Source organism: Ceratotherium simum, chromosome 16 (assembly GCF_057802395.1).
Source record: "Ceratotherium simum simum isolate JZ-2026a chromosome 16, ASM5780239v1, whole genome shotgun sequence".
Taxonomy (NCBI): domain Eukaryota; kingdom Metazoa; phylum Chordata; class Mammalia; order Perissodactyla; family Rhinocerotidae; genus Ceratotherium; species Ceratotherium simum.
Genome location: NC_141915.1, coordinates 43,485,962 through 43,509,901, shown reverse-complemented (window position 1 = coordinate 43,509,901; position 23,940 = coordinate 43,485,962). Strand labels below are relative to the sequence as shown.

The 23,940-nt window shown below is 47.3% G+C and overlaps 2 protein-coding genes across 3 annotated transcripts in view; one reads left to right on the top strand and one right to left on the bottom strand.

The window, feature by feature from the left end:
* The window catches only part of EFTUD2 (elongation factor Tu GTP binding domain containing 2), a 41,262-nt gene extending 20,051 nt beyond the window's left edge, over nucleotides 1–21,211 (top strand). For both annotated transcript variants that reach the window (XM_004432569.3, XM_087441294.1), the window contains exons 10-28: nucleotides 2,416–2,582; nucleotides 5,278–5,402; nucleotides 8,541–8,604; nucleotides 8,988–9,078; nucleotides 10,455–10,590; nucleotides 12,035–12,162; nucleotides 13,210–13,403; nucleotides 14,349–14,460; nucleotides 14,875–15,015; nucleotides 15,685–15,786; nucleotides 16,964–17,046; nucleotides 17,791–17,877; nucleotides 18,112–18,238; nucleotides 18,447–18,534; nucleotides 19,160–19,278; nucleotides 19,413–19,507; nucleotides 19,985–20,138; nucleotides 20,313–20,420; nucleotides 20,780–21,211. In XM_004432569.3, the coding sequence (XP_004432626.1) occupies nucleotides 2,416–2,582; nucleotides 5,278–5,402; nucleotides 8,541–8,604; nucleotides 8,988–9,078; nucleotides 10,455–10,590; nucleotides 12,035–12,162; nucleotides 13,210–13,403; nucleotides 14,349–14,460; nucleotides 14,875–15,015; nucleotides 15,685–15,786; nucleotides 16,964–17,046; nucleotides 17,791–17,877; nucleotides 18,112–18,238; nucleotides 18,447–18,534; nucleotides 19,160–19,278; nucleotides 19,413–19,507; nucleotides 19,985–20,138; nucleotides 20,313–20,420; nucleotides 20,780–20,875 (2,217 nt within the window). In that variant the 3' untranslated portion in view covers nucleotides 20,876–21,211. The remainder of the gene's footprint in view (nucleotides 1–2,415; nucleotides 2,583–5,277; nucleotides 5,403–8,540; nucleotides 8,605–8,987; nucleotides 9,079–10,454; nucleotides 10,591–12,034; nucleotides 12,163–13,209; nucleotides 13,404–14,348; nucleotides 14,461–14,874; nucleotides 15,016–15,684; nucleotides 15,787–16,963; nucleotides 17,047–17,790; nucleotides 17,878–18,111; nucleotides 18,239–18,446; nucleotides 18,535–19,159; nucleotides 19,279–19,412; nucleotides 19,508–19,984; nucleotides 20,139–20,312; nucleotides 20,421–20,779) is intronic.
* Nucleotides 21,212–21,785: 574 nt separating this feature from the next.
* On the bottom strand, nucleotides 21,786–23,649 carry HIGD1B (HIG1 hypoxia inducible domain family member 1B). The gene is made up of 3 exons (XM_014789093.2): nucleotides 23,535–23,649; nucleotides 22,529–22,663; nucleotides 21,786–21,850 (listed from the first exon to the last, which is right to left on the bottom strand). The coding sequence occupies exons 1-3, from the start codon at nucleotides 23,632–23,634 to the stop codon at nucleotides 21,786–21,788; spliced, it is 300 nt and encodes a 99-aa protein (XP_014644579.1). The 5' UTR covers nucleotides 23,635–23,649.
* Nucleotides 23,650–23,940: the final 291 nt, after the last annotated feature.

Sequence of the window (23,940 nt, the reverse complement as noted above, 5' to 3'; positions counted from 1 at the left end):
TCAAAAGATTAGGTAATTTGGCTAACCTCGTTCATGTTGTCATTGGTGAGATAGCCAGCAGAGGGAGCCAGAGTTGCCCTTTTTTTAAATTGACTTTATTTTGGAATAATTTCAAACTTACCAAAAAGTTGCAAGAATAATACAAAGAACTCACCCTCATTTGCTTTGTAGTTCTCTGTGTGTGTGTGTGTGTGTATTTTCCCCTTGAACCATTTGAAAGTAAAATATTTCAGAATATATTTCCTAAGAACGAGGCCATTCACTTACATAACCCTAGTACAGTTACCCAAATCAGGGACTTTAACATTGGTACAATAGTGTAGTGCAGATCTTTTTGTACAGACCTTATTTAGTTTCACTAACTGTCCCAAAAGTGTCTTTTATGGAATTTTTTCCCCTAATGTAGAATGCTGTGTAGCATTTAGTCTTCATGTCTCTTTAGTCTCTCACTCTCTCTCTCTTTTTTTTTTTTTTTTTGGTGAGGAAGATTGGCCCTGAGCTAACATCTGTTGCCAATCTTCCTTTTTTTTTTTTCACTTGAGGAACATTGGCCCTGAGCTAAGATCTGTACCCGTCTTCCTCTATTTTGTATATGGGATGCTGCCACAGCGTGGCTTGGTGAGCCACGTGTAGGTCCACACCCGGGATCCGAACCCACGAACGCTGGGCCGCCGAAGCAGAGGATGCGAACTTAACCACTACCCCACTAGGCCGGCCCCTCTTTAGTCTCTTTTAATTGGAACTGTTCTTTAGCCTTTCTTGTTCTTTTTGACATTGGCATTTTTGAAGAATATAAGCCATTTATTTGCTAGAATGTCTCTCAATTTGGGTTTGTCTAATGTTTCCTTACGATTATGTTCAGGTTATTTTTGGCAGGAACACTACATAAGTATAATTGTGTTTTTATAAGTCTGTCACATCAGGAGGTCCATGATGTCACCTTATCCCATTGTTGGTGGTGTTAATTTTGATCACTTGGTCAAGGTGGGTCTGCCAGGTTTCTCTAGTGTGAAGTTACTATTTTCCTTTTTGTGATAATTTGTGGGGAGATATGTGGAGTGTATATATACATTCTATTCCTCATCAAACTACTTGCTGGTTGTATCATCCGTTGATCATTCCTGGCTTATTTCTATGATTATTGCTAGTGGTTATTTTCCAACTCTTATTATTCCTTCTATAATTATTGGTTGGAATTCTTTTGTAAGGAAGAGCTTTCCCTTCTCCTCCATTTGCTTATTTATTAGCAGTATGGATACACAGATTTTTATTTTACTCAGTGGATTATAATCCACGATGGTCCTTATATATTTTAATACTCTAGTTATCCCAGGTTTGGCTAGTGAGAGCTCAAATCAGACTGGCTTTTTTATCCTTTTGACATGTCCCACCTTTTTTTGAGTACTTCTTTACTTTTAGGCACGAAAACATGTTCTAGACTCATTTTGTACTTCCCCTGCCCCAATCCTGAAATCAGCCATTTCTGCAAGGAGCTCTGGCTCCTTATAGTGGGGACTGGTATTTAGAAACAAAGATCGGGATGTGTTCATTGCTACTGGGGTGCATTGTTTCTAGACCTTTTCACTGAACGCAGTTAGATAATATACACCCACACATATCTATAACTATTTCTACACATAGATATTATAATTTTATTTATTTATTTATTTTTCCCCCAAAGCCCCAGTAGATAGTTGTATGTCATAGCTGCACATCCTTCTAGTTGCTGTATGTGGGACGCGGCCTCAGCATGGCCGGAGAAGCGGTGCGTCGGTGCGCGCCGGGGATCCGAACCCGGGCCGCCAGCAGCGGAGCGTGCGCACTTAACCGCTAAGCCACGGGGCCGGCCCAGAACTAGTGATTTTTAATATCTATGTGAAGAGGGCTGGCCCTGTGGCTTAGCGGTTAAGTGCGCGCGCTCCGCTGCTGGCGGCCCGGGTTCGGATCCCCGGCGCGCACCGACGCACCGCTTCTCCGGCCATGCTGAGGCCGCGTCCCACATACAGCAACTAGAAGGATGTGCAGCTATGACATACAACTATCTACTGGGGCTTTGGGGGAAAAATAAATAAATAAAATTAAAAAAAAAAAATCACTAGTTCATCCTAATACCCCCAATTCCATTCCAGCACCACAGGTTCTTCTTCGCCTTCCTTGATCCCTTCTCTAGCACTGAGAAACCTGGCTCCCACCTCATCAGTGTATTTATTCATTTCTCAATCCAACAAGATGCCGTTTTAAAGTTTCTGCATCTGCCTTTGGGCAAGATACTCTCTGCTTCTACCCAACAATCTATTTCCCCGGGTCCTCTTTTCCGCGTACTTCATATCTTTAAATTGTACCCTCTTTGGCTCTGCTCTGGACTTTTCTGTCCATTTTGCTCTTATCACCACCTCTGAGCCTTGTGTCTCTCAGGTGATGCTGAACACAGAGCGGCTGATCAAGCACGCAGTGCAAGAGAGGCTGGCGGTCACCGTGTGCATCAACAAGATTGACCGGCTGATCCTGGAGCTGAAACTGCCTCCAACTGATGCTTATTACAAGCTGCGCCACATTGTAGATGAGGTCAATGGATTAATAAGGTATCAGGACCCTGGGACTGGATTTCCTTTCCTTAGAGACTTTGGTTTTTATAAATCTTCATCTTGAACACCTCTAGGGGCAACTCTGATTTCTTGGCATGTGTTGATGAGCTTTTTGGACAAAGCTAGAGACACATTCTGGGGCTTTATGGGGATTGATTCCACAGCCTTGGCCTCATTAACTCTGAGCCCTAACAAGTTGTGCAACTTAGCACACATCTTCAATTTAGTGTTGTGGTCATTACCTTGGGCTTTATTTATTTATTTATTTATTTTGTGAGGAAGATCAGCCCTGAGCTAACATCCGTGCTAATCCTCCTCTTTTTGCTGAGGAAGACCGGCTCTGAGCTCACATCTATTGCCAATCCTCCTCCTTTTTTTTCCCCAAAGCCCCGGTAGATAGTTGTATGTCATAGTTGCACATCCTTCTAGTTGCTGTATGTGGGACGCGGCCTCAGCACGGCCGGAGAAGTGGTGCGTCAGTGCACGCCTGGGGTCCAAGCCCGGGCTGCCAGTAGCGGAGCGCGCGCACTTAACCACTAAGGCACGGGGACGGCCCCTACCTTGGGCTCTAGAATCAGTCTCATCTTCACTCCTACCACCCATGTAAAGTTGGGCAAATGACTTAAGCTTGTAGAACATCAGTTTCTCTTCTATGAAAAGGGAACAATAATAATAATAATAATATTTTCCTAATGGAAAGTTACAAGAAATTAGATAGACACTTGATGTAACACACTTAGCATACAGTAACTGATTGGTGAATAATATTAGCTGCTGTTATCTTATTAACACAGTCTCAGTAAATGAATAAACTATTTGCTGTTATTTCTGGATATAGCTGCTTTTCAACAAGATGAATTTCGGGCTTACATTAGTAAGTATGAGTGATGGTTGGGAAACCTTACAATACAGTATCAAGGTGACTTTGAAGAATAGGTTAAATATATCTTAAAGACAGTCTTATCTACAGGCTGAAAGATGTGTTGGATGACTTCTTGAGGCCGCTCAAAGGGCAGAGGCGGAGGCCGTCCTATTGAGAGAACACCTCTCTGGTGGAGGGTTGGGGAGTACCTATGTGGCCAGAGACAGATTGACCATCAGGAGCCACCCCAGTTTGTAGCACTAATTCTCAATGGGGATATCTTCTTCCTGTTGCTGGAAGAGCTGAGAATGATGAGAGCCCAACATAATATCAGGAGTCCAAAAGATGAAATGATAACTTCTTTTAGAAAAGGGGGTAGGGGGGCCGGCCCCGTGGCTTAGTGGTTAAGTGCGCACGCTCTGCTACTGGTGGCCCGGGTTCGGATCCCGGGCACGCACCGACGCACCACTTCTCCGGCCATGCTGAGGCCGCATTCCACATACAGCAACTAGAAGGATGTGCAACTATGACATACAACTATCTACTGGGGCTTTGGGGGGAAAAAAGGAGGAGGACTGGCAATAGATGTTAGCTCAGAGTCGGTCTTCCTCAGCAAAAAGAGGATTAGCATGGATGTTAGCTCGGGGCTGATCTTCCTCACAAAAAAAAAAAAGAAAGAAAGAAAAGGGGGTAGGGAGTGGGATAAAGCTAAATCCTGATCTACCAAGATAGGAAGTCAAGAAGCCATGTCTCAATCTCTAGACAAGAAATAACAACATAAACATATTATTTAGACATATGCAGGGAAATACTCTAAAAGCAGCTTTAAAAGAGTTGAAAGCAGTTGCCTTTAGGGAGCATAACTTGGGAGTGGGGTAGAGTGAGGCAGAGAATTGCTCTTTATAAGCCAATACTTCTAGTTCTAAATTAAGAAATGCCATAGAATAATGTGTCAATAAGGCTAGAGTTGTGGATTTGATCCCTGTGTACAACTAGTTTTCTTATAAACATTATTGGCCTTGGGATGCTGTGGCTTCTGCATGGCTTTTTTTTTTTTTTTTTTTTAAAGATTTTATTTTATTTTATTTTTTCCCCCCAAAACCCCAGTGGATAGTTGTATGTCGTAGCTGCACATCCTTCTAGCTGCTGTATGCGGGACTCGGCCTCCGGATGAACGGAGAAGTGGTGCCTCGATGCGCACCCGGGATCCGAACCCGGGCCACCAGCATCGCAGCGCGCGCACTTAACCACCAAGCCACAGGGCCGGCCCTTCTGCATGGCTTTTAAGACTCAAAGTTTTAACATGAATTTGTAAAAAAAAGCCAAACAAGACAATAAAGAAGAGTAGGACACTGAGAGTGGGGAGCAAATTTGCTTTTTCTTTCTTCCTTCCTTCTGTCCATCCGTCAGTCCTCCCTACCTCCCTCCCTCTTTTTTTCTGTCTACTAGTGTTTATGTCTGTATTTGTGAAATTGAGATTTCTCTAAAATGTGTTCCTCTGATCATATTAAATTCATTTCCTATGTTCCAAGATCGTTGTCTCTGTCCTCCAAGTTTCCCCTTGTCTGTCCGGTGCAGTTAACTTCTCCAAGATCATGCAGAATGTTCCCAGCTCTGGGAAATCAGCTTGTTACTAGGAGTTAGGGAACAACTCCATCATGTCACATTCTTGGACCAGGTTGTTGGCAAAGCTGAGTGTATTATGCAAGCCCCTTCTGAGGGTGAGGGCCAGAGAGAGGCTATGATGCTGAATCCCTGCCCTTCACCCTTGGCGTTGTGTCAGTGTTGCTGCACAGTCAGGCTCTGTGCTCACGACTCTCTCTGTTTCAGCATGTATTCCACTGACGAGAACCTGATCCTTTCTCCACTCTTGGGCAACGTCTGCTTCTCCAGCTCCCAGTACAGCATCTGCTTCACGCTGGGCTCCTTTGCCAAGATCTATGCTGACACCTTTGGTAAGCGCTGGCTGGCGGTCTGTCTTGCCAGCTTCCCCAGAATCGTGTGTGCCTTTCCTGCTGAATGGTTTAGAAATTGGCTTCATACCAGAGTCCCCTGTTGGGAGGAGCATTTTATCAAATGTTATTGTCATATTTGGGGCTCTTTTTGGCCCCTAGATCCTTTCTTCAGGCTAAATGGTTTCTAAACAATAGAAAAATAAAGGTGACTAGGAAGAAATGGGTGAAGAGGGAGCTCATTTTAGGAATAAGAATCTCTCCTAGAGTGAGACAGATTTTGTCAAAAAGGGATTATCCATGGCCACAAAGCCCTTTCAGAGTTCTTCCTCAAAGATGGAATCTCTCACTAGTAGAGGGTCTAGCAGTCTTTCCAGCTGTGTCTAGGCAATAGGCCTCCTTGAGAACTCATGTTGGATTTGCAGTCAGCACGAACAAGCCTCCGCCGGGATGCCCAGTTTATTGATTTTATAGGTCCCTGGATCCTCGATGCCAGAGCCCTGGGACCACTTGCCAGCTCAAGAGGCTCTCACCCTCTCCACCTCTGTGCCTCCCCAATTCCCTCAGATTCCAGTAGGAACCATGTCCTGAGTGTTGTGTGTGTCAAATACCGCACTTCCTTAGAGGGGTCATTGTCACTCCGTTTCCAGAGACAGGAGACAGGCTCTGTGAGAGGTCTCACAGCTGACAGGCGCTGGCCTCCAGGTTTCTGTTCTCGCCAGTCAGTTGTCCTGCCTCACTCTCAATGTGGATTTGTTTGCCCTTGTGAAGAAAATGGGCCAATAAAACTGTCTTTTTTTAAATATGTACATATTTACTGCATCTTCATTGTAGAAAAGTGGAAAATAGAGTAAAATCTAGTCAAGAAAGCAAAATTCACCCATAACCTCATTACCATAAGCATTGCAAACATTTTCTAGTTCCTTCTTTATCTGTTTAGTGTTTTACATAAATGAGATCTATTATATATGTATAATATATAATAGCACAGGATAAGTATTCACCAGTATAAGAATAAAAATTATTTTATGTAACTGCCCATTGGTCCACTGTATAGATGCCCTGTAACTTAACCATTTTCTAATCATTAGACATATATTTTGATTGTTTCCAAGTGGTTCTTTTAAAAAAAAGTGGATAGATGGACAGTAAATGAAATTCATCTGAACAGGGTTTTGGTTTATATGTTTCTGAATGTTTTTTTTATCGGCATGTGAAGCAGAATCCAAGACTGCATCTGTAATTATAGTGTATTAATGATTCAGTTTCTGATTGAAAATGGCCCTGAGCCTCAGGAGAGATTATTACTCATCCCTTGAACACACTGTTAGTTTATGAAGGAGCTAGCTGTGGGCTCCAGCATCATTATCATCAAAAGCCATGTATGGACTTCTAGAAAGTCAGCACTGGAAGGAATAGCAGGGCTCATTGAGTCCTTCCCCTTCATTTTACATATGGGAAAACTATGCCCAGGGTCACAGAACTTATTGATGGGGTTGGGACTAGAATCTACTTTGATGCTTTTTTATCACACCATACTGCCAAAATGGGTACCATGTCTTCTTGCTAGGAATACAACAAGGCCTGGTGAATAATTTCTGACACCTAGGGACTTCATCTGCTGGGTAGACAGAATCCCACCGAGTGATAAATGGCAATGTAAGGTAGTGTGGGCTGAGTGCCAGGTAGCTACTTTAGGCGGGTAGAGCTGAAGAAATTCAGAGAGGAAGTCAGCTCCAATGGCCAAGGGCTCAGGGAAGGGTGCATGAAGGAGATGGGACTTAGACAAGTGGAGAGTAGGGAGCCAGGAATTCCAGACTCACCGGGTTAGGAGAGGAGGCGCAGAGGCAGGTGGTGTTGGGCCCTGGCCTGTTCATTAATGTGGACTGTTTCACCAAGGAGAAGATTTCAAGTCAAAGTGCTGGCAGGCTGGGTTGGGACCACATTGAGGAGGGCTTGGAATGCCAGGTTAGGAATTTATGATGTAGGCGGTTAGGAGCTATTAAAGATTAGGGTGGGGTGATATGTGCAAAGCTGATGAAAGATAGACCAGAGAGAAGAAAGGATACAGGAAGGGACACCTGTTTAGACGTTTTTGCCAATATCCAGATACAGGATTGTGAATATTGAATTAATGTCTGTAAGATTGAAAAGGAGAAGATGGATTGGAGAGATATTCGCTCATTCTTTCCGTAAGCTTTATTCAACTTCTGTTGCGCTGGGCCTAGTGCTTGTGAGTACTCAAGCACCTCAGTCCAGTGACTATAATCCACCACGTCAAGTGCAGTCATAGAGGTGTGTGCAAGATATAGTGGTTCACCAAGAAGGGAGAGTTTCAGTAACTAATAACATGGGAAAGAAGGGAAGAATTTGGTCATTAACAAAGGGGGGAAGAAAGAGATTTTGAGCTTGGGTGAAGTTCCAATGGTTGCCTCACTGAAAAACAGAAAAGTGTGAAGGGGAATGTGGCTTTAGGGAAAAGGTAATGAATTCCCTTTATGCTATCTTGAGTGAGAGAGAACAGTCTGACATCTGGGTAGAAATATACACAGATAGTTGGAGATATCAGTGATCCAACTGAATATTGTAGGAGCTCTTGACTCAGAAGATCTTGAACTTTAAAAGCCACAATTTCTTGGTTCAGTCTGACCAGAATTAGCAGTTGCAGTCAAACTAATAATATTCATTGGTAAAAGATGAGACAATGGTTGGCTTTGGTGTCTTCTCACCAAAGGGCTAGGCGTCTGCCTTCTAGAGGCTTAGGGCTAGTCAGAGCCTTAGCATGATACTACAGCTGGGAGGTTGCCCACTGGCAGCAGAATAGAGCTTCTGGGGATCAGGAAAGAATGAGAGAACCATTAGGCTCTGCTTCTGGAAGGGACAGGGTTTGTCCTATGCCTGCTGGAGATGGAGCTACCTGGGTGCTCATTTTGACTCCAGCTCAGCCTTGTCAACTTTGGGCCAGTACTATCCTTCTTTGTGCCTCTCTGTCCTTGTCTGCCTGCCTGGGTAGAGGGAACTGTCTGGACCTGGGAAAGGAAGATGCTAGAATTCCTCACCTACAAACCACTGTGGCACCTGAAACAGAATTTTGAACAATACTTTGCTAGGTAGAGTGTAATTGTGTGATTTCTCTTATAGGTGACATTAACTACCAGGAATTTGCTAAAAGACTGTGGGGTGACATCTACTTCAACCCCAAGACGTAAGTAGAGTGTGAGAAGTGACTATCTAGAGTGGTGATCCATTTTCCCAGTAAGTGAGGGCAGACAGAGAACGAGTTCCTAACATTAAGACCTACTCTTTTCTTAGACGTGAACTACCATCTTTCCTCCTTGAAGTGGGCTGACTTTATGAGCCCTAACAGGGTGAGAGGCTGTTACTCTTGAGGTCTTCACAGCTCAGCTCAGGCATGCAGGAGAGTCATACCATATGCCCTCTCAGAATATTGCTGGAAATGTTATGGTCAAACACACATTCCTTCCCTTTGGCCCTGCTCAGATTCAGAACTAAGGAAATACACCCTTGGGGTCAGTGACACTGCCTTCTCCCTCCTGGATCACCCATAGCTGTTTTTTTTCTCTTTAGGCGAAAGTTCACAAAAAAGGCACCAACCAGCAGCTCCCAGAGGAGCTTCGTGGAGTTTATCTTGGAGCCCCTTTATAAGATCCTCGCTCAGGTGAGTGTCACACCACCTGGTTCAGGTCTGCCCTGCTAAGCACAAGGTGGAAAAGCTGGTGAACTCGGACTTCCCCCTGCCCCTAAACCTACTCAGTTTTGTATTACTAAGTATGAGGACAGTGGTCACCAATCTTCTGGATCTAGACCACCACAGCCCTCTATGTGCTGTTGAATTCAGAGTAAAGGGGGAAGGTACAAAAGAAAGAAAAGGCACAATCTAGAGAAGTTTTGTGCAAAGATTTTGACTATTCAAAAGAATGTGATATTTGAGAACTAATAATTTCAGTTACGGGTATTTAACTTACAGATATAATTGTGCAAGTCTTCCAGATTATTTATATATATATATATGTTTGTTGTAGCATTACTTACAACAGCTGGAAAAGAAAAAAACTGGAAATAAGTTGAATGTTCATCAGTGGGAATCTCCTTAAATGGATTATGGTTCCTCCCATAAAATGAAGTATTTTGCAGTCATTGGAAGAATGGCTGCGTGAGCTTGGTTTTAGTGACTATTCTGGGCATGTATGTATGTGATGTTTGTCATATTGAAAAGGATGCATCAGACAGCGGTAAGGATGTAGTTAAACATGTGGATGATCCAAAGAAAAGAGTATAACTTTGCATTTGTATCAATTTGTGCTTACCTAAAAGGCAGAACTACAAGGGTAATAATGTTGTACGGGAATTTTCATACAGACCTTTCTCCCAAGACAATTATAAAATATGTAGGTGTTTAATAAACACTGTGCACAGGGAACACATGCACATACACAGAATGTGTGTGGCCATTCCAGCTGACAAAATAGTAAAACATAGCAACAAGACAAAATGATGTGATTAAAACCTATTATTGCTGAAAACAGTATCTTGTGTCAGACTGGAATGGATTAATACAAGAAATTTATGGAGTCTGTCTTGGAGGGACTTTGCATTTGCTGAGGATGATTTAGCTTGGCCCTGCCCTCACAGCAGATGGACTGCTAGGTGACCTTTTTTGGTGCCTTCCCCGTGGAGTGATCCTCGAAATCTGAGAAATCTCTAAATAGGGAAGAGGAAGGGATTTCCTGAGTGGGATGAGATGCTGCTTTTCAGACACCAGGGGGCAGCACTTACAGTAGTCCATCTGAGAGTGCCAGGTTTATTGGCTGGTGTGGGCATTTAACCAAGCCTGCCTCACCCAGGGTTGGTTTGAAGGGTAGGTACCAAAGATTTCCTTGAAACCAAATTGTTGTCCTTGCCAAGAACTCTCCCTGTAGAAGAGAACCTAGTGCAGGGACTCTTCAAATTGCCCTTTGGCCTTCCCTTGTCCTTCTGTGTATCACCACACTGGGGCTATCACTGCAGCTGACATGGTGTCTGGTACCATGACAGGTTGTGGGTGATGTGGACACCAGCCTCCCAAGGACCCTGGATGAGCTTGGTATCCACCTAACCAAGGAGGAGCTGAAGCTGAACATCCGCCCCCTGCTCAGGCTGGTCTGCAAAAAGTTCTTTGGCGAGTTCACAGGTAATAAAGAGCTCATGGCCCCCTTAACATCACCATCATCACGTATCATGGGGAACTTTGCCTTACCCTACAGTGGTGTTCAGAGATCTGAGGTCTTTTAAATAAACTGCAAGTCAGCATACAGAACACTTGGGTTTTTTCCTAGTTTCTTTCCCTAGTGGATGGTACCAAAAATTCTATCTTGGGAAACAAAAGCAGTTAAATTTCCTTTCTAGGAGGAGTGTGCAAGTAAAGGAGCCGGGGAAGCAGATTCTGAGGTTCTGGTATTGCCAGAGGGCAGTGAGGAAGGTGGACTCGTGGGTGGTTTGAATTGTGGGAAAAGCACGAGGCGAGGACTCGGGAGACTTGGGTTGTAGACTCAAATTTCTCTTTCCCGTGAGCTCCTCTCTCCTGTATTTTAGTTGCACACAAGGCAGGTGATATGGTAGAATAAGCACCGGACTGGTTGAGAGAAGACCTGAGTCTTGACCCTGCTCTGGCCCTGGCCCTTCCTTGGGGTGACTCTGAGCCAGCCACATAGTTCTGTGACTAATTTCTCATCTGTAAAATAAGGAAGGAGGAAAAGGTGATGGCTAGGGGCCTTCTCAGCAATCTCTTGATTCTACATCTGGTGGGTATTGGCTGTCTGAATCCCCAAAGTGCATAATTTTAGTAATTCATTCTGGCCTGGCCATGAATCTGACATAGGAGATGGCAGTTAAAAGCAGACACGCCTGAGGCCGGCCTGGTGGCGTAAGCGGTTAAGTGCTCGCGCTCCGCTGCGGTGGCCCGGGGTTCACCGGTTCAGATCCTGGGCGCGCACCGACGCACCACTTGTTAAGCCATGCTGTGGCGGCGTCCCATATAAAGTAGAGGAAGATGGGCACGGATGTTAGCCCAGGGCCAAAAAGAGGAAGATTGGCATTGGATGTTAGCTCAGGGCTGGTCCTCCTCACAAAAAAAAAAAAAAAAGCAGACATGCCTACCCCAAGGTGCTAATGGAGGTTCTCTCTTATATGGCTTATTGGCTGTTAGAAAAACAGGATAACTTACTGAGCAGAAATATGTGCAGTGTTTCTCAAAAGGAAGAGTCTATTCGGGGATTGTTCTAAAAAGAAGAGATGAGGTACTTATTTAGTTGAGTATAAGTGCTCAGTAAGTGCTTATATTCAATAAAAGGTCATGGATTGATATAAGTACCTTAAAATTTTTGTTGGCTGAGTTCCAAGGAACCGCTGAGACCTGCTTCTTGCTCTTCCCTTCTATCAGTGTGACTCCACCCTTTTAGCAGCACACTCCCAGGAAACAGGGTATCACTTCCCCCCTGGAATTATAGTACCATAACTTTTAGAGTGGCAAATCAGTCCCCTCACTTTTAGCTTTCTGACCATCATGAGTGGATCAGTGACTCACCACTCACTTACCTAGTGAGAGTGTATAATAATGGCTTTCTCTTCTTCCACAGGCTTTGTGGACATGTGTGTGCAGCATATCCCCTCTCCAAAGGTGGGCGCCAAGCCCAAGATTGAGCACACCTACACCGGTGGTGTGGACTCTGACCTTGGCGAGGCTATGAGCGACTGTGACCCTGATGTAAGGGAACGTGGCCCCCAGTTCTCTGATTTTTTTTCCCCTCCTGGATGGGGATCCTGTTTTCTGGTCATAGAGATAATGCTTTCTTTCCGTCTTTGCTTGCCCCTCCCCGAGACCACAGTCAGACAGACCTGAATTCAAAGCCTAATGTTACCACGACTAGTGGTATGATCTTGGGAACATTATTCATTCTTTCTGATTCTAAGGGTGTTGGTCTATAAAATGAGAATAATAATATGTGTGTGGTTGTTATGAGAACTAAATAAGATTAAGAAAGTGTTATGGTTGTGTTTAGCCTGCTGCCTGACACATAGTAAAGATTCAGTGAATGGTAGCTAATCTTGTAAGTCCTGGCTTTTATGTTTTGTTTGTTTGTTTGTTTTGAGGAAGATTGGCCCTGAGCTAACATCGGTTGCCAATCTTCCTCCTTTTTTCCTTTTTTTCCCCCAAAGCCCCAGTAGATAGTTGTATGTCAGAGTTGCACATCCTTCTAGTGGCTCTCTATGGGACACTGCCCCAGCATGGCCCAATGAGCGGTGCGTAGGTCCGCGCCCAGGGTCTGAATCGGTGAACCCCGGGCTGCCGAAGCAGGGCACACGAACCTAACCACTATGCCACTGGGCTGGCCCCAGTCCTGGCTTTAAAAAAAATCTTTCCCAGCCATTGCTTAGGCAGTCTAGTTTCTTGGCATAAACTTACAGCCAATCAAGAATTGTGAGTTACATCTTTGGAGGAAACCTGGGGCAAGCTAATCTTGTAATCTTGCAAGTTAACAGGGCCAGTCTTCTAGCCTAAACCTGCTTCTCTTCCCCATTGCCCTCGTCCCCACAGAAAAAAGGAAAAGAGTTTTTGGCTATGCCTGTGACATCTGTTGACTAAGTAGCGGGTAGAGCATGTTGGTATTTTCCCAGGAGATCACCACATCTTCCTCTAGGTGTGGGCTTCCTCCTCATAGAGCTCATGTCATTGCTGTCAAGGGAGGTGGAGACAGTGGTACTTACCAGGAGAGTGTGTGTGGTTGAAGCAGCACTCTGTCCCCTCCTCCAGGGTCCCCTGATGTGCCACACTACCAAGATGTACAGCACAGATGATGGAGTTCAATTTCATGCCTTTGGCCGGGTGCTCAGTGGCACCATCCATGCTGGGCAGCCTGTGAAGGTGCTGGGGGAGAACTACACCCTGGAGGATGAGGAAGACTCCCAGATATGCACTGTGGGCCGCCTTTGGATCTCTGTGGCCAGGTACTGCCAACCAGAGCCTACAGGGGCATGCCTTGGCCTCTACATTGGAACTGCCCCAAGGAGCTGGAAGGGGTGGTCCTGCTTGAAAACACTGTAGCTGCCTGGCTCCCTACAATAGGGGGTTAAGATGACCCTCCCTCAGCAGATCTATTGACATCTAGTTTTCACCACCCAAGGTTGCTAGGGCCAAAAGGCAGCTGCTGTTGGGATAATGCCAAGAGCCTTGCCTTTGTGTTTTGGATGGATTGTATGAACTTTTGTAGCAGAATTTCTATTTTTACTCATCTTAATCCTCTTTTCCTCTTCTGTGTTCTTAAGTCATAACCTTCATGTTTCTTCCCAGAAGAAATAGTTTCCCATCCTCTACTGGCTGTTCTTTGCCCGAGATAGATTTTGCTGGATCCCTTGTACCATCCCAATCTATAGAATCAAACTTAGCTTGGGCCTCTGGGCTGCTTGTCAGTTCTTAAGTTTCGCAGCTCAGCTAGGAAGCACAACTGTGGCAGTCCTGTTCCTGACGTGGCTGTTCTACCTCACTGATGGCCCCTTTTTCCTCCTCCAAATCTACCCATTCCCTAGAAGGCAGAAGAAAATTGAAGCGCTGGGGGAGTTGCAGTATCTTCTGTGGTGCTTTTGGCAGCTCCTTACATTCTACCCCTTGGGCTGTAGCTTGCTTGCCACTACCATCCAACTGGAATTAGGTTTTCCTGTTTTGTTCTCTTATGATACCCTGCACTTTTCTTTTGTGGCACTCATCAGTTTGTAATCACATATATGTGTGGTTATATGATTGATTGTTTATTGCGTCCCTCCCCTGCTAGAATGTATCTGTTTGGCTCACCCCTGCTGCTAGCTCAGTGCCTGGCACATAGCGTGTGCTGAGTAAATTTTTATGAATGAATACTCTGTCCAAGTCCCATTGCTGCTTATTGGATGTTGCTCCAGGTACCACATCGAGGTGAACCGTGTTCCTGCTGGCAACTGGGTTCTGATTGAAGGTGTTGATCAGCCAATTGTGAAGACGGCGACCATAACTGAACCCCGAGGCAATGAGGAGGTAGAGTTTCTGAAGAGGCAACTGGATTGGCTTAAGCTAGAGGGCCACAAGGAACCACAGCACACATGAGCAACAAGCATCAAAACTCGCAGGGACTAATGTGGAGTCACTGCTGCTTCCTGGTTCCAGGCCTCAGCACAGGCTCTGCCTTCTAGATCTAACCCTGCTGGATTCTCCCTATACTTGGCTCAGATGCTAGGAATTAAGGGGAGTTCCTTTTATTCTTTCCTTTCTCTCTTGTTTTGCCAAAATACAGGGGAGTAAATGCCCCCTCTTACTGGCTCCAAGCAGCACGGTGGCTCCTGGTTGGGGGATAGTCTGTTCCTCAGCGGGTCCTCAGCTCCTCTCTGACCTGTGCGCCTCCTGTGCCTGCTCAGGCCAGGTGCCCTCACTCCTGTGCATTTTGGATCTCAGGCTCAGATTTTCCGGCCCTTGAAGTTCAACACCACATCTGTTATCAAGATTGCTGTGGAGCCAGTCAACCCCTCAGAGCTGCCCAAGATGCTGGACGGTCTGCGCAAAGTCAACAAGAGCTATCCATCCCTCACCACCAAGGTATGTCTGAAGCCTGCAGCAGTGTCCAAGCCCTGCTTGCCGTGGCTAACTGGTCTGTGCTGCCTGCTGCTTCGCATCTGTCAGGCATCTCTGTTCTGCTGCTTCCAGCAACTGTATCAGCAGCTAATCCCTGTCTCTTACTGTCATTTGAAGGCGGGACAAGACCATGTTTGTGTGTATGGACGTGTGCACGCATATGCGTGTGTGTCTTCCACAAGTGTCTTTAGATAGGAAAGAGATGTTCCTTGGAGAGTACACTTTGAATTGATTTTCCAGAAAATACCGAGGGAAAAATGAGTCACTTTGATCCTTTTACACTCTTGAGCCTGCCAGAGTGCCATTCTGAGTAGTTGGCCAGACTAAAAAGTCCCCTTATGTTCAGAGACATAGAGGGCAGGGTTTTCCCTAAATAGCCAGATGAGAGTTAAATTGGTGACCTTACACCCAGTAGCACTGTGCTGAGTGGTCCATAGGTCTTAAGGACTGACTCATAGGTCGCTGCTCCCCACCGATTCTTCCTGAAGAGGCTGGAACTGATGCTGAGCAGTGGCTGTTTCTGATACTGGGTTCAGGCACCTCCTCCTGGGTTCTAGCCTTGATTCTGTTTCTGTCTGCTATTGCTGACACAAGAGAGTCCAGGCTGTGACCACCAGGGCTGTTGTGTTTCAGGTGGAAGAGTCTGGCGAGCATGTGATTCTGGGTACTGGGGAGCTGTACCTGGACTGTGTGATGCACGATTTGCGGAAGATGTACTCGGAGATAGACATCAAGGTAAAGCAGTGGCCCCTTCCTTTAGCACTTGTATGGCCAGGAGCTTGGCTCACAGCTCCAGACTGATTTTATAAGCCACTAAACCCTTGATTCCCCTGGAAGGTCCAAGGGAAGAGGTGTGCACGAGGAGAGGAGATCTGTTTGGGAAAAGGGTTATTTGCTGCTCCCTACATAGGACAGTATTTCAGATCTGGTTTGCCCCTTTCTGTGGGGTTATTCTCAATGTCATATATTTAAAGTCAAGGCTCTCAAGCCAAAGTTATTCTTGGTCTTTTGTTAAGAAAATAGTTGCACAGTTAACCCATCTGTGGTGAGTAGAGCTCAGAGTGGATGATCTCAAGGAGAGAGTGGGGACTGGCTCTGCTGGATTCATTGTCAAGTCTTTTAATAATTTTATTTATTTATTTTTCCCCCAAAGCCCCAGTAGATAGTTGCATGTCATAGTTGCACATCCTTCTAGTTGCTGTATGTGGGACACGGCCTCAGCATGGCCGGACAATTGGTGCGTCGGTGCGCGCCCGGGGATCCGAACCTGGGCCGCCAGCAGCGGAGCGCGCGCACTTAACCACTAAGCCACGGGGCCGGCCCTCATTGTCAAGTCTTGATGTAGCCCTTCAGTTAAACTGCCCATTGCTTGGCCTCAGTCTCTCAGTTGACACGCATTTTCTCCGAGGCGCTGTGGTGGGAATGAATACCCTCAAGTACCCGTCTTAGACCCTTACTGATGTGCCCAGGACTGGTGCTATAGAAGACACTGGGTTTCCCGGTAGCAGGCCATGTGGGAGCTTCAGGAGGGAGCTGTGCTACCCAGACAGCATGGGTTGAGAATGGAGCGGGTACTTGCCAGTCGGCCTCTAGTGCCAGCTCGGACAGACCCTCAAGAGTTGTTTGGTGGAGTGGCTGAATGGATGTTGAAAGATAACCTTGGGGGACTATAATTTAGGTCCAGATTTGATCCCCACTTACTCTTGGCTCAGGAATATAAATTGTGCACTATGCTAAGTTTTCCCAGGCTTCATGGTACGGACTTTCAGCCTGTTATTGTACTTAGCACGAATGTGATTAAGAGGGGGGTTCTCGTGGAGGTAGTGTCAAGGGAACCTTGGAATTCCCTTTGGCAGAAAATTTTCTTTCCAACAAAATTAGACCCTGCCTAACAATTTATTTTGTTTCCCAGGTGGCTGACCCTGTTGTCACGTTTTGTGAGACGGTGGTGGAGACATCCTCCCTCAAGTGCTTTGCTGAAACGCCCAATAAGAAGTAAGCTGGGTGTCATAGTACCCCTGGGACTGATATGGGATACTTTCCCCCCACCACCAGCTCCACTCCAGTCACAAGCGCTGTGGACATAGAGATCTCTAAGTCTTGGGATGGGAGTGCTTAGGATACTTGAGTTTTACGCCAGCCCTCTCATCCCTGTGCCTTTGGACACGATACTGTGGAATTCTTTGCCTTAGGTACTCCCTGGATGGTTTCGTAATTGCCACTTCTCCTCCCCATATACTACGACCATCTTAAAATTTTGCCCTAGCAGCAACTCTGCTGTTTTACTGTTTAATATACTAACACTGTTTTAAAAAGCTTTTTTTTTTTCTTTTTCTTCAAAGCCCCAGTACGTGGGTGTATATTGTAGTTCTGAATTGTCTGAGTTCTATGTGAGCTGCTGCCACAGCATGGCAACTAACAGATGGGTGGTCTGGTTCCATAACCGGGAAGTGAACCCGGGCTGCTGAAGTGGTGAGAGCACTGAACTTTAACCACTAGGCCATCAGGGCTGGCTCATACTAATACTGTTTAAAAAAAATTTTTTTTTCCCCAAACTTTACTTTCTTAAAGAGTGGTTCAGATGAAAGAAGACAGAAAATGAGTCCTTTGTGCTCTACTCTGCCCCTGTGGCTTTCACTGATGTCAATGCCTTAGCTGTTCCCTGTCACCCTTTTATTAGGAGTGCTCCTTGTGCTAGTCCTGCTGACCCTCCTCATCACTCATTTCCTTTCTGACTAGGAACAAAATCACCATGATTGCTGAGCCTCTTGAGAAGGGCCTCGCCGAGGACATTGAGAACGAGGTGGTCCAGATCACGTGGAACAGGTGAGAACATAGCTCTGATTCCAGGACTGATTGGAGACAGGCACCACAGCTTCCCTACCAGGTCTCTAATACCACATGTCCTCTTAGAAAGCAGTTTGGTCTCTCCCCCTTTGCTGTTGGGCTGGGCATAGCGTGGGTAGACTGAGGTGACTGTCCTCCAGAAAGACAGGATCTGTAGCCCCAGGAGCCATCAATCACAGAGCTGACACCTCCATTCTCTCCTCCTTCCCCCAGGAAGAAGCTGGGAGAGTTCTTCCAGACCAAGTATGATTGGGATCTGCTGGCTGCCCGTTCCATCTGGGCTTTTGGCCCTGATGCCACCGGCCCCAACATCCTCGTGGATGATACCCTGCCCTCCGAGGTACAGCAGAACTGATGGGAGCCTTGTGGCAGTCTCTTAGCTCTTGAGTTAAGTGTCTCTTAGCTCTTGAGTATTTTTCTTTTCCCAAAAGTATTTTGTGTCTTCTGGTGAAGGAGAGTCCTCTTACCAGTGTACCTACCTTTTCCTTCCTCTAAACTCTTTGGCTGTTGCCAGGGTCACTGCTAAGGGGCCTTCATGTTTTGTGCAGGTGGACAAGGCTCTTCTTGGCTCAGTGAAGGACAGCATCGTTCAAGGTTTCCAGTGGGGAACCAGGGAGGGGCCCCTCTGTGATGAGTGTAAGTCCACCAGTGCCTCTCTGTCTCTTCCACCCCAGTCCTCTAGGGTCCTTGTGCCTGGGTGTATGAGGTGGGGTGGGCTCATCTTTGGGACCTGGCAGGAGAAGCAGCTTGGGACACACAGGGCCATCCCATGTCCTGGGCCAGTTTCCTCTCTTCTCCCTCCCTCCCTATCCTGGTGCTACCACTTGGTACATTCTGGAAATGAAGTCATTTCTAGGTTGACATTTGCTGCTCATTCTCGAGAAGGAATGTGTTTGAGGAGAGATATCAAAAGGAGCATGGGATTAGAGTGGTTTATAGACCAGGATTGGACTTAGTGGGAACAAATGTGCAATTCCTAGAACTTATTCTATATCCAAAAATAATTATCTGCAAAAGAAGCCCGTAAACTTCTAGGGAGGCTTTGTGATGCCTGAGCATGGCCTGAAACAAGCACTAAAAACGTGTGCTTACCTTCTGACTTCTGCTACAGGCGTTGTACAATCTATTAGAACACCCGTCTGCAGGGTGATCTTCTACCATATCTTCTGCAGTGCTGCAAGAGGCCCCTTGCTGCTCTGTCCGTGGGCCCTTGACTAGCACCAGAACCACTCCTCAGTCAGCTGCCTCATCTCCTTTTCAGTGATTCGAAATGTCAAGTTTAAGATCCTGGATGCAGTGGTTGCTCAGGAGCCCTTGCACCGGGGCGGAGGCCAGATCATCCCCACGGCCAGGAGAGTTGTCTATTCTGCCTTCCTCATGGTAAGTGAGCGGGGTGGGCCTGCTCCAGGGCATGAAGTGGGGCCTCGAGACTACTGTCCCCCAGCCTTCCTTTCATCCAAGTGTTTTGTTCTCAGCCTTTGCCAAGCTGAGGAAGCCTTCTTGCTCTGTTGCAGGCCACTCCTCGTCTGATGGAGCCTTACTACTTTGTGGAGGTCCAGGCCCCTGCAGATTGTGTCTCTGCTGTTTATACTGTCCTGGCCAGGCGCAGGTGAGCAGCCCCAGGCATGTTAGGGAGTGTGCGGAGGGCAAGAGCAGAGCAAGAAGTAACTGGCTACTGCAGGGAAGAGGAGATTGGCCTCCCCCACCCTCTCTACCTCTGAAACCTAGTGAGCTGATTTTTCAGAAGAAAGTAGGAAAGGAATGAGGCTATCCCCAGCTTTACCACAGATTAAAATTTGAGATTCCTTCTTGGGCCCCATTCCTTGGAGAGCTCCTGGGGAAAGTACTGAAGCATGTCAATGGTGGGAATGTCTATAGGGCCTTGCCCCATCAGTATTCCCACTCTGGCCCAGAGTCCTGTGCCCCTTTGACTTCCAGAGGGAATTACACTGAGAGCCCCAAGCCTTTTCTGCCCTCTGTAGTGTGTTATTCTTTCTTTGATGGTAACTCTGGGTTGGGAGTAGATTGCTTCTCTGCTTTTGGCCTGTGTAGGACTAGGGACTCAGCCTTTGTTTTTCTGTCTCAGGGGGCATGTGACTCAGGATGCACCCATCCCAGGCTCCCCTCTCTACACCATCAAAGCTTTCATCCCGGCCATCGACTCTTTTGGCTTTGAGACTGATCTGCGGACTCATACCCAGGGGCAGGCCTTTTCCTTGTCTGTCTTCCACCATTGGCAGGTGAGAAAATGGTACAGGCTGGCCAGCTTGACCTCCCTCCTTTACAAGGCCAGTGCCCTCTGACCTGTTCCCCTTCCATGTGAGATCTCCAGCATGCTAGAGAAGAGTCCTGGACCCAGGCCTGAACGCTCTAGGAAGTCTGCCTGCAGCATCTGAAACCCCTTTGCCTTTCAGATTGTTCCTGGTGATCCTCTGGACAAGAGCATTGTCATCCGCCCCTTGGAACCACAGCCAGCTCCTCACCTGGCCCGGGAATTCATGATCAAAACCCGTCGTAGGAAGGTATGTGTCCTTCAGGCCCATCGCCACCTCTCAACCCCCAGGGGTCTCAACAGGAGTTGGATCTCTCTTCCTTTATTCCTTTTGGACCCTTCTCCCAAAGACTAAGAGCAGTTTACTGTACAATGTAGAGAGAGGCGATCTGTATAGGTCTCAGGCAACCAGACCTGGGACCCAGTCTGGCTGGAGAGGAGAGCCTTCTCCTCCCCTGTGACGATACCCTGAGGACAGGGCTCCTGAAATAGTTCGGGCGACTTTCCATCCCCCACCAGCCTCCCACTCAAGCACAGGTCTCAGACGGCCCCCAGCTCAGTCAGCTGCCACATAGGGCTCATTCTTGCATTTGCCCCCACTCTCTGCAGGGCCTGAGTGAAGACGTGAGCATCAGCAAGTTCTTCGATGATCCTATGTTGTTGGAGCTCGCCAAGCAGGATGTTGTGCTCAATTACCCCATGTGAGTGCTGGGACTCCTGGCAGCTCCTGCTCCCTACAGTGGGCTGCATGCTGGACTTGAAGCTGGGACCCGGTGTAACTTGGACTCCACATTGTCAGAGAGTGTCTGTTTGCTGCTGTGGCCATCTTTAACAACCCAAGAGCCTCCAACCAGTGAGGAAGGAGTATTTGGCCTCCTAGTTCCTTCTGTGGCCTCTGCCTGGCTCCATTCCCAAGGAACAGAGAGGAGCTTGGGCTCGGGGAGGGAGAAGGAGATGAAAGTGTGTAACCCCAAGGGGCCTTGTCTTCAGAATTTACGTGGAATTTTTTTTTTTTTTTTATAAATTTGACCTTAGACATGGTTTATAAGTGAACAGAACATTCTGACTTCTGCCTTGCTCTGTTCCTTTTATCCCCATCCCTCCACCTCCTTTCCTCCAGCACAGTCTAGTCCTGGTACTTGGGTTCTGGATATGTGTCATCTCCCATGAGGCTTCACTGTCTCTGCTCCCAGCTGCAGCCTTCTTCCTGCCTGGGTCCCCAGGGAAGCAGCCTGTGGTAGGAGGAATGCCTGCCTCTTAATTCAGTGTTCCCATGAGCATTGAGGCCTCTTTACTGCCCCCACCCTCCCACTCCTACTCCTGGCGTCAGTCTTCTCTACCACGCTTCTGGGTGGGACTTGTTGGGTTTCTGTGATCGGAGGTCTACTACCCCTCCTCCTCTGCCCCCTAAGAGTCTCTTTTCCCCTGGAGTTGGGGGCCGGAACTCTGATCTCCAGCTTGTTGCTCTAAGTCCTTGCACCAGCCACTACCAATTCCTTACTCTGCTCTCCTCCATGTGAAGAAGAGACCATTGATTTTCCTCAAAACTACTTTATTAGGAGCGTACCAGGGATTGATTTAAGAGGGTCTGACTGCCCCAGACCCTATAGGACTCCTACTTCTCCCCGGCATCCTGTGCTGTTCTCTTGATGTAGTCTCTATACATTGTGTACACAGCACCTGTGTGAGGGAGAAGGAAAAATGCCCCGTGACATTGCACCCTCCACCCATCCTGTGGCTCCTTGATGGGTCCCAGAGAGGAGTAACAACTGCAGAGTCCCAGGGGTCCAACTCGAGCCGTTCCCCTGAGAGTCCAGCTGCCCTGCTCATCTTTCTGCCCTAGGTCTCAACAGCTGCTACAGGCACCTGACCACACAGCCTGGGGAACACCCCATCTAACAGTTCACAAAGCACTTTCACATATATTATCTATCTGAGAAATCTCACAGCAGCCTGTGAGGTAGACAAGCCAGGGGTGATTATCATCATGTTACACATGGGGAAACCGAGGCTCAGAGAAAGGGATTTGTCCACTGTCACACAGCTAGTAAGTAGCTGTCTGCTTTTGATCCAGATAGGAAGAGAAATTCAGCGTATGTTCTGCTGTGTGATTTTTCTCACCTCTAGGACGAACTCTCATGAAACAGACTGTGCACCATCCCCACAGGCCTGGGGCAGGAAGTTAAACAGGGAGCCCTGAAAATGTCTCAGTACAAGGGCTTCACCAAGGACTTGATGTGGAGCCCAGCATAGGGAACAGGGACTGAAATCATGGACCCTTAACTGTCAGGACTCACAGCCCGATTTTGCCTAAGTCAGTTTTGCCTTCACTCTCCTGTGACCCCACCAGATACTCACCCAGCATGATGGCACCCACAGCACAGGCCTGCGCTGCCACTCGGGTGTGAATCAGGTGTATGGACATCTTGGTGGAACCACGAGCTTTCAGCCGGTAAATCCTGTATGCTGCCACCATCAGACAGCCTCCTAAGCCTGTAGGCAGAGAACATGACCCTTGACCCTCAGTCACCAAGCACATCACTCTCCTGATAAGAGACACCTCACTAGGCAGGCTGGGCATCTAGATAAACAGCTGCTTTCCTGCTGTGTCGTGGGGAGGGTGAAAGGGGGGGCAATCTTTAGAATATTGAGTTGTGGGGCCGGCCCGGTGATGTAGCGGTTAAGTGCTTGAGCTCCACTGCTGGCGGCCCGGGTTTGGATCCCAGGCGCACAGCAACGCACCGCTTGTCAGGCCATGCTGTGGCGGCATCCCATATAAAGTGGAGGAAGGTGGGCATGGATGTTAGCCCAGGGCCAGTCTTCCTCAGCAAAAAAAGAGGAGGATAGACATGGATGTTAGCTCAGGGCTGATCTTCCTCACCAAAAAAAAAAATTGTTTCCTCTCAATGTCATTTTCAAAGTGGCTGCCTTGCTCCAATGACTCGCTTCCTCCGTATACAAATAGTCCATCAAGCCCATTAGCTCTGCTCAGGGCCCTTCTCTGACCACTGCTGGCTCCCACAACTGTTTTCCTATTCTCCCAGGGCCTTGAGGAAGGACGCCCTGGGAGACCCCAAACTACTCCTTCCTGTCCTGACACTGGCCTTGGTGCCCAAGTTGCCCTGTATCCCATGCACTGGGCTTGGACGCCACCTCCACCCGTCCAGACTCGTCATTTCATTGTCAGGGGATGTGGCTTTGTCCTTTGGCACCTTTGCTGTTGGTTCAGTCCTCCTCTAGCTGTTGATTGTTCAGGGGGTATGTATGACCACTTGAGTTCTTGCTTCATCTTTTCAAAGGAATAGGAGACATGTTCTCTCTGAGAGAATGCCCCCTCCTCGCCCCCCGTTCCTTTCCCACTCACCTATAGGCACCAGCGGAGACTCCCTGGTCTTCCTCAGGAACTTCTCAGACACGCTGTCTTCGCCCTCGGGTGGTACCCACCAGCCTTTGTTAGCAGACATGATCCTGCCCCCAGATGTTAGCAGCTGGGGCTCCTATGCTTCAGCCCAGTCCTGGAAGGAGGCATGCCGCAATAAGAACTCTGATTCTCCTCAGTCTGGAGTGGAAAGGAGGGAGTTGCCTGCTAAGACCCTCTCTTACCATGCCCAACACAGCCGCTACTTGAAAAGATGTCTCAGGTGGCTGGACCACTAGCGCCATTTCTCCATCTCTTCTTCCTAACATTTGCCTCTTCCCCAGCTCATTCTGACTTCACTGTTTTCTCTGCTTCCCCCTCTTCCATCTGTATCCCTATGAGTGTGATCCTT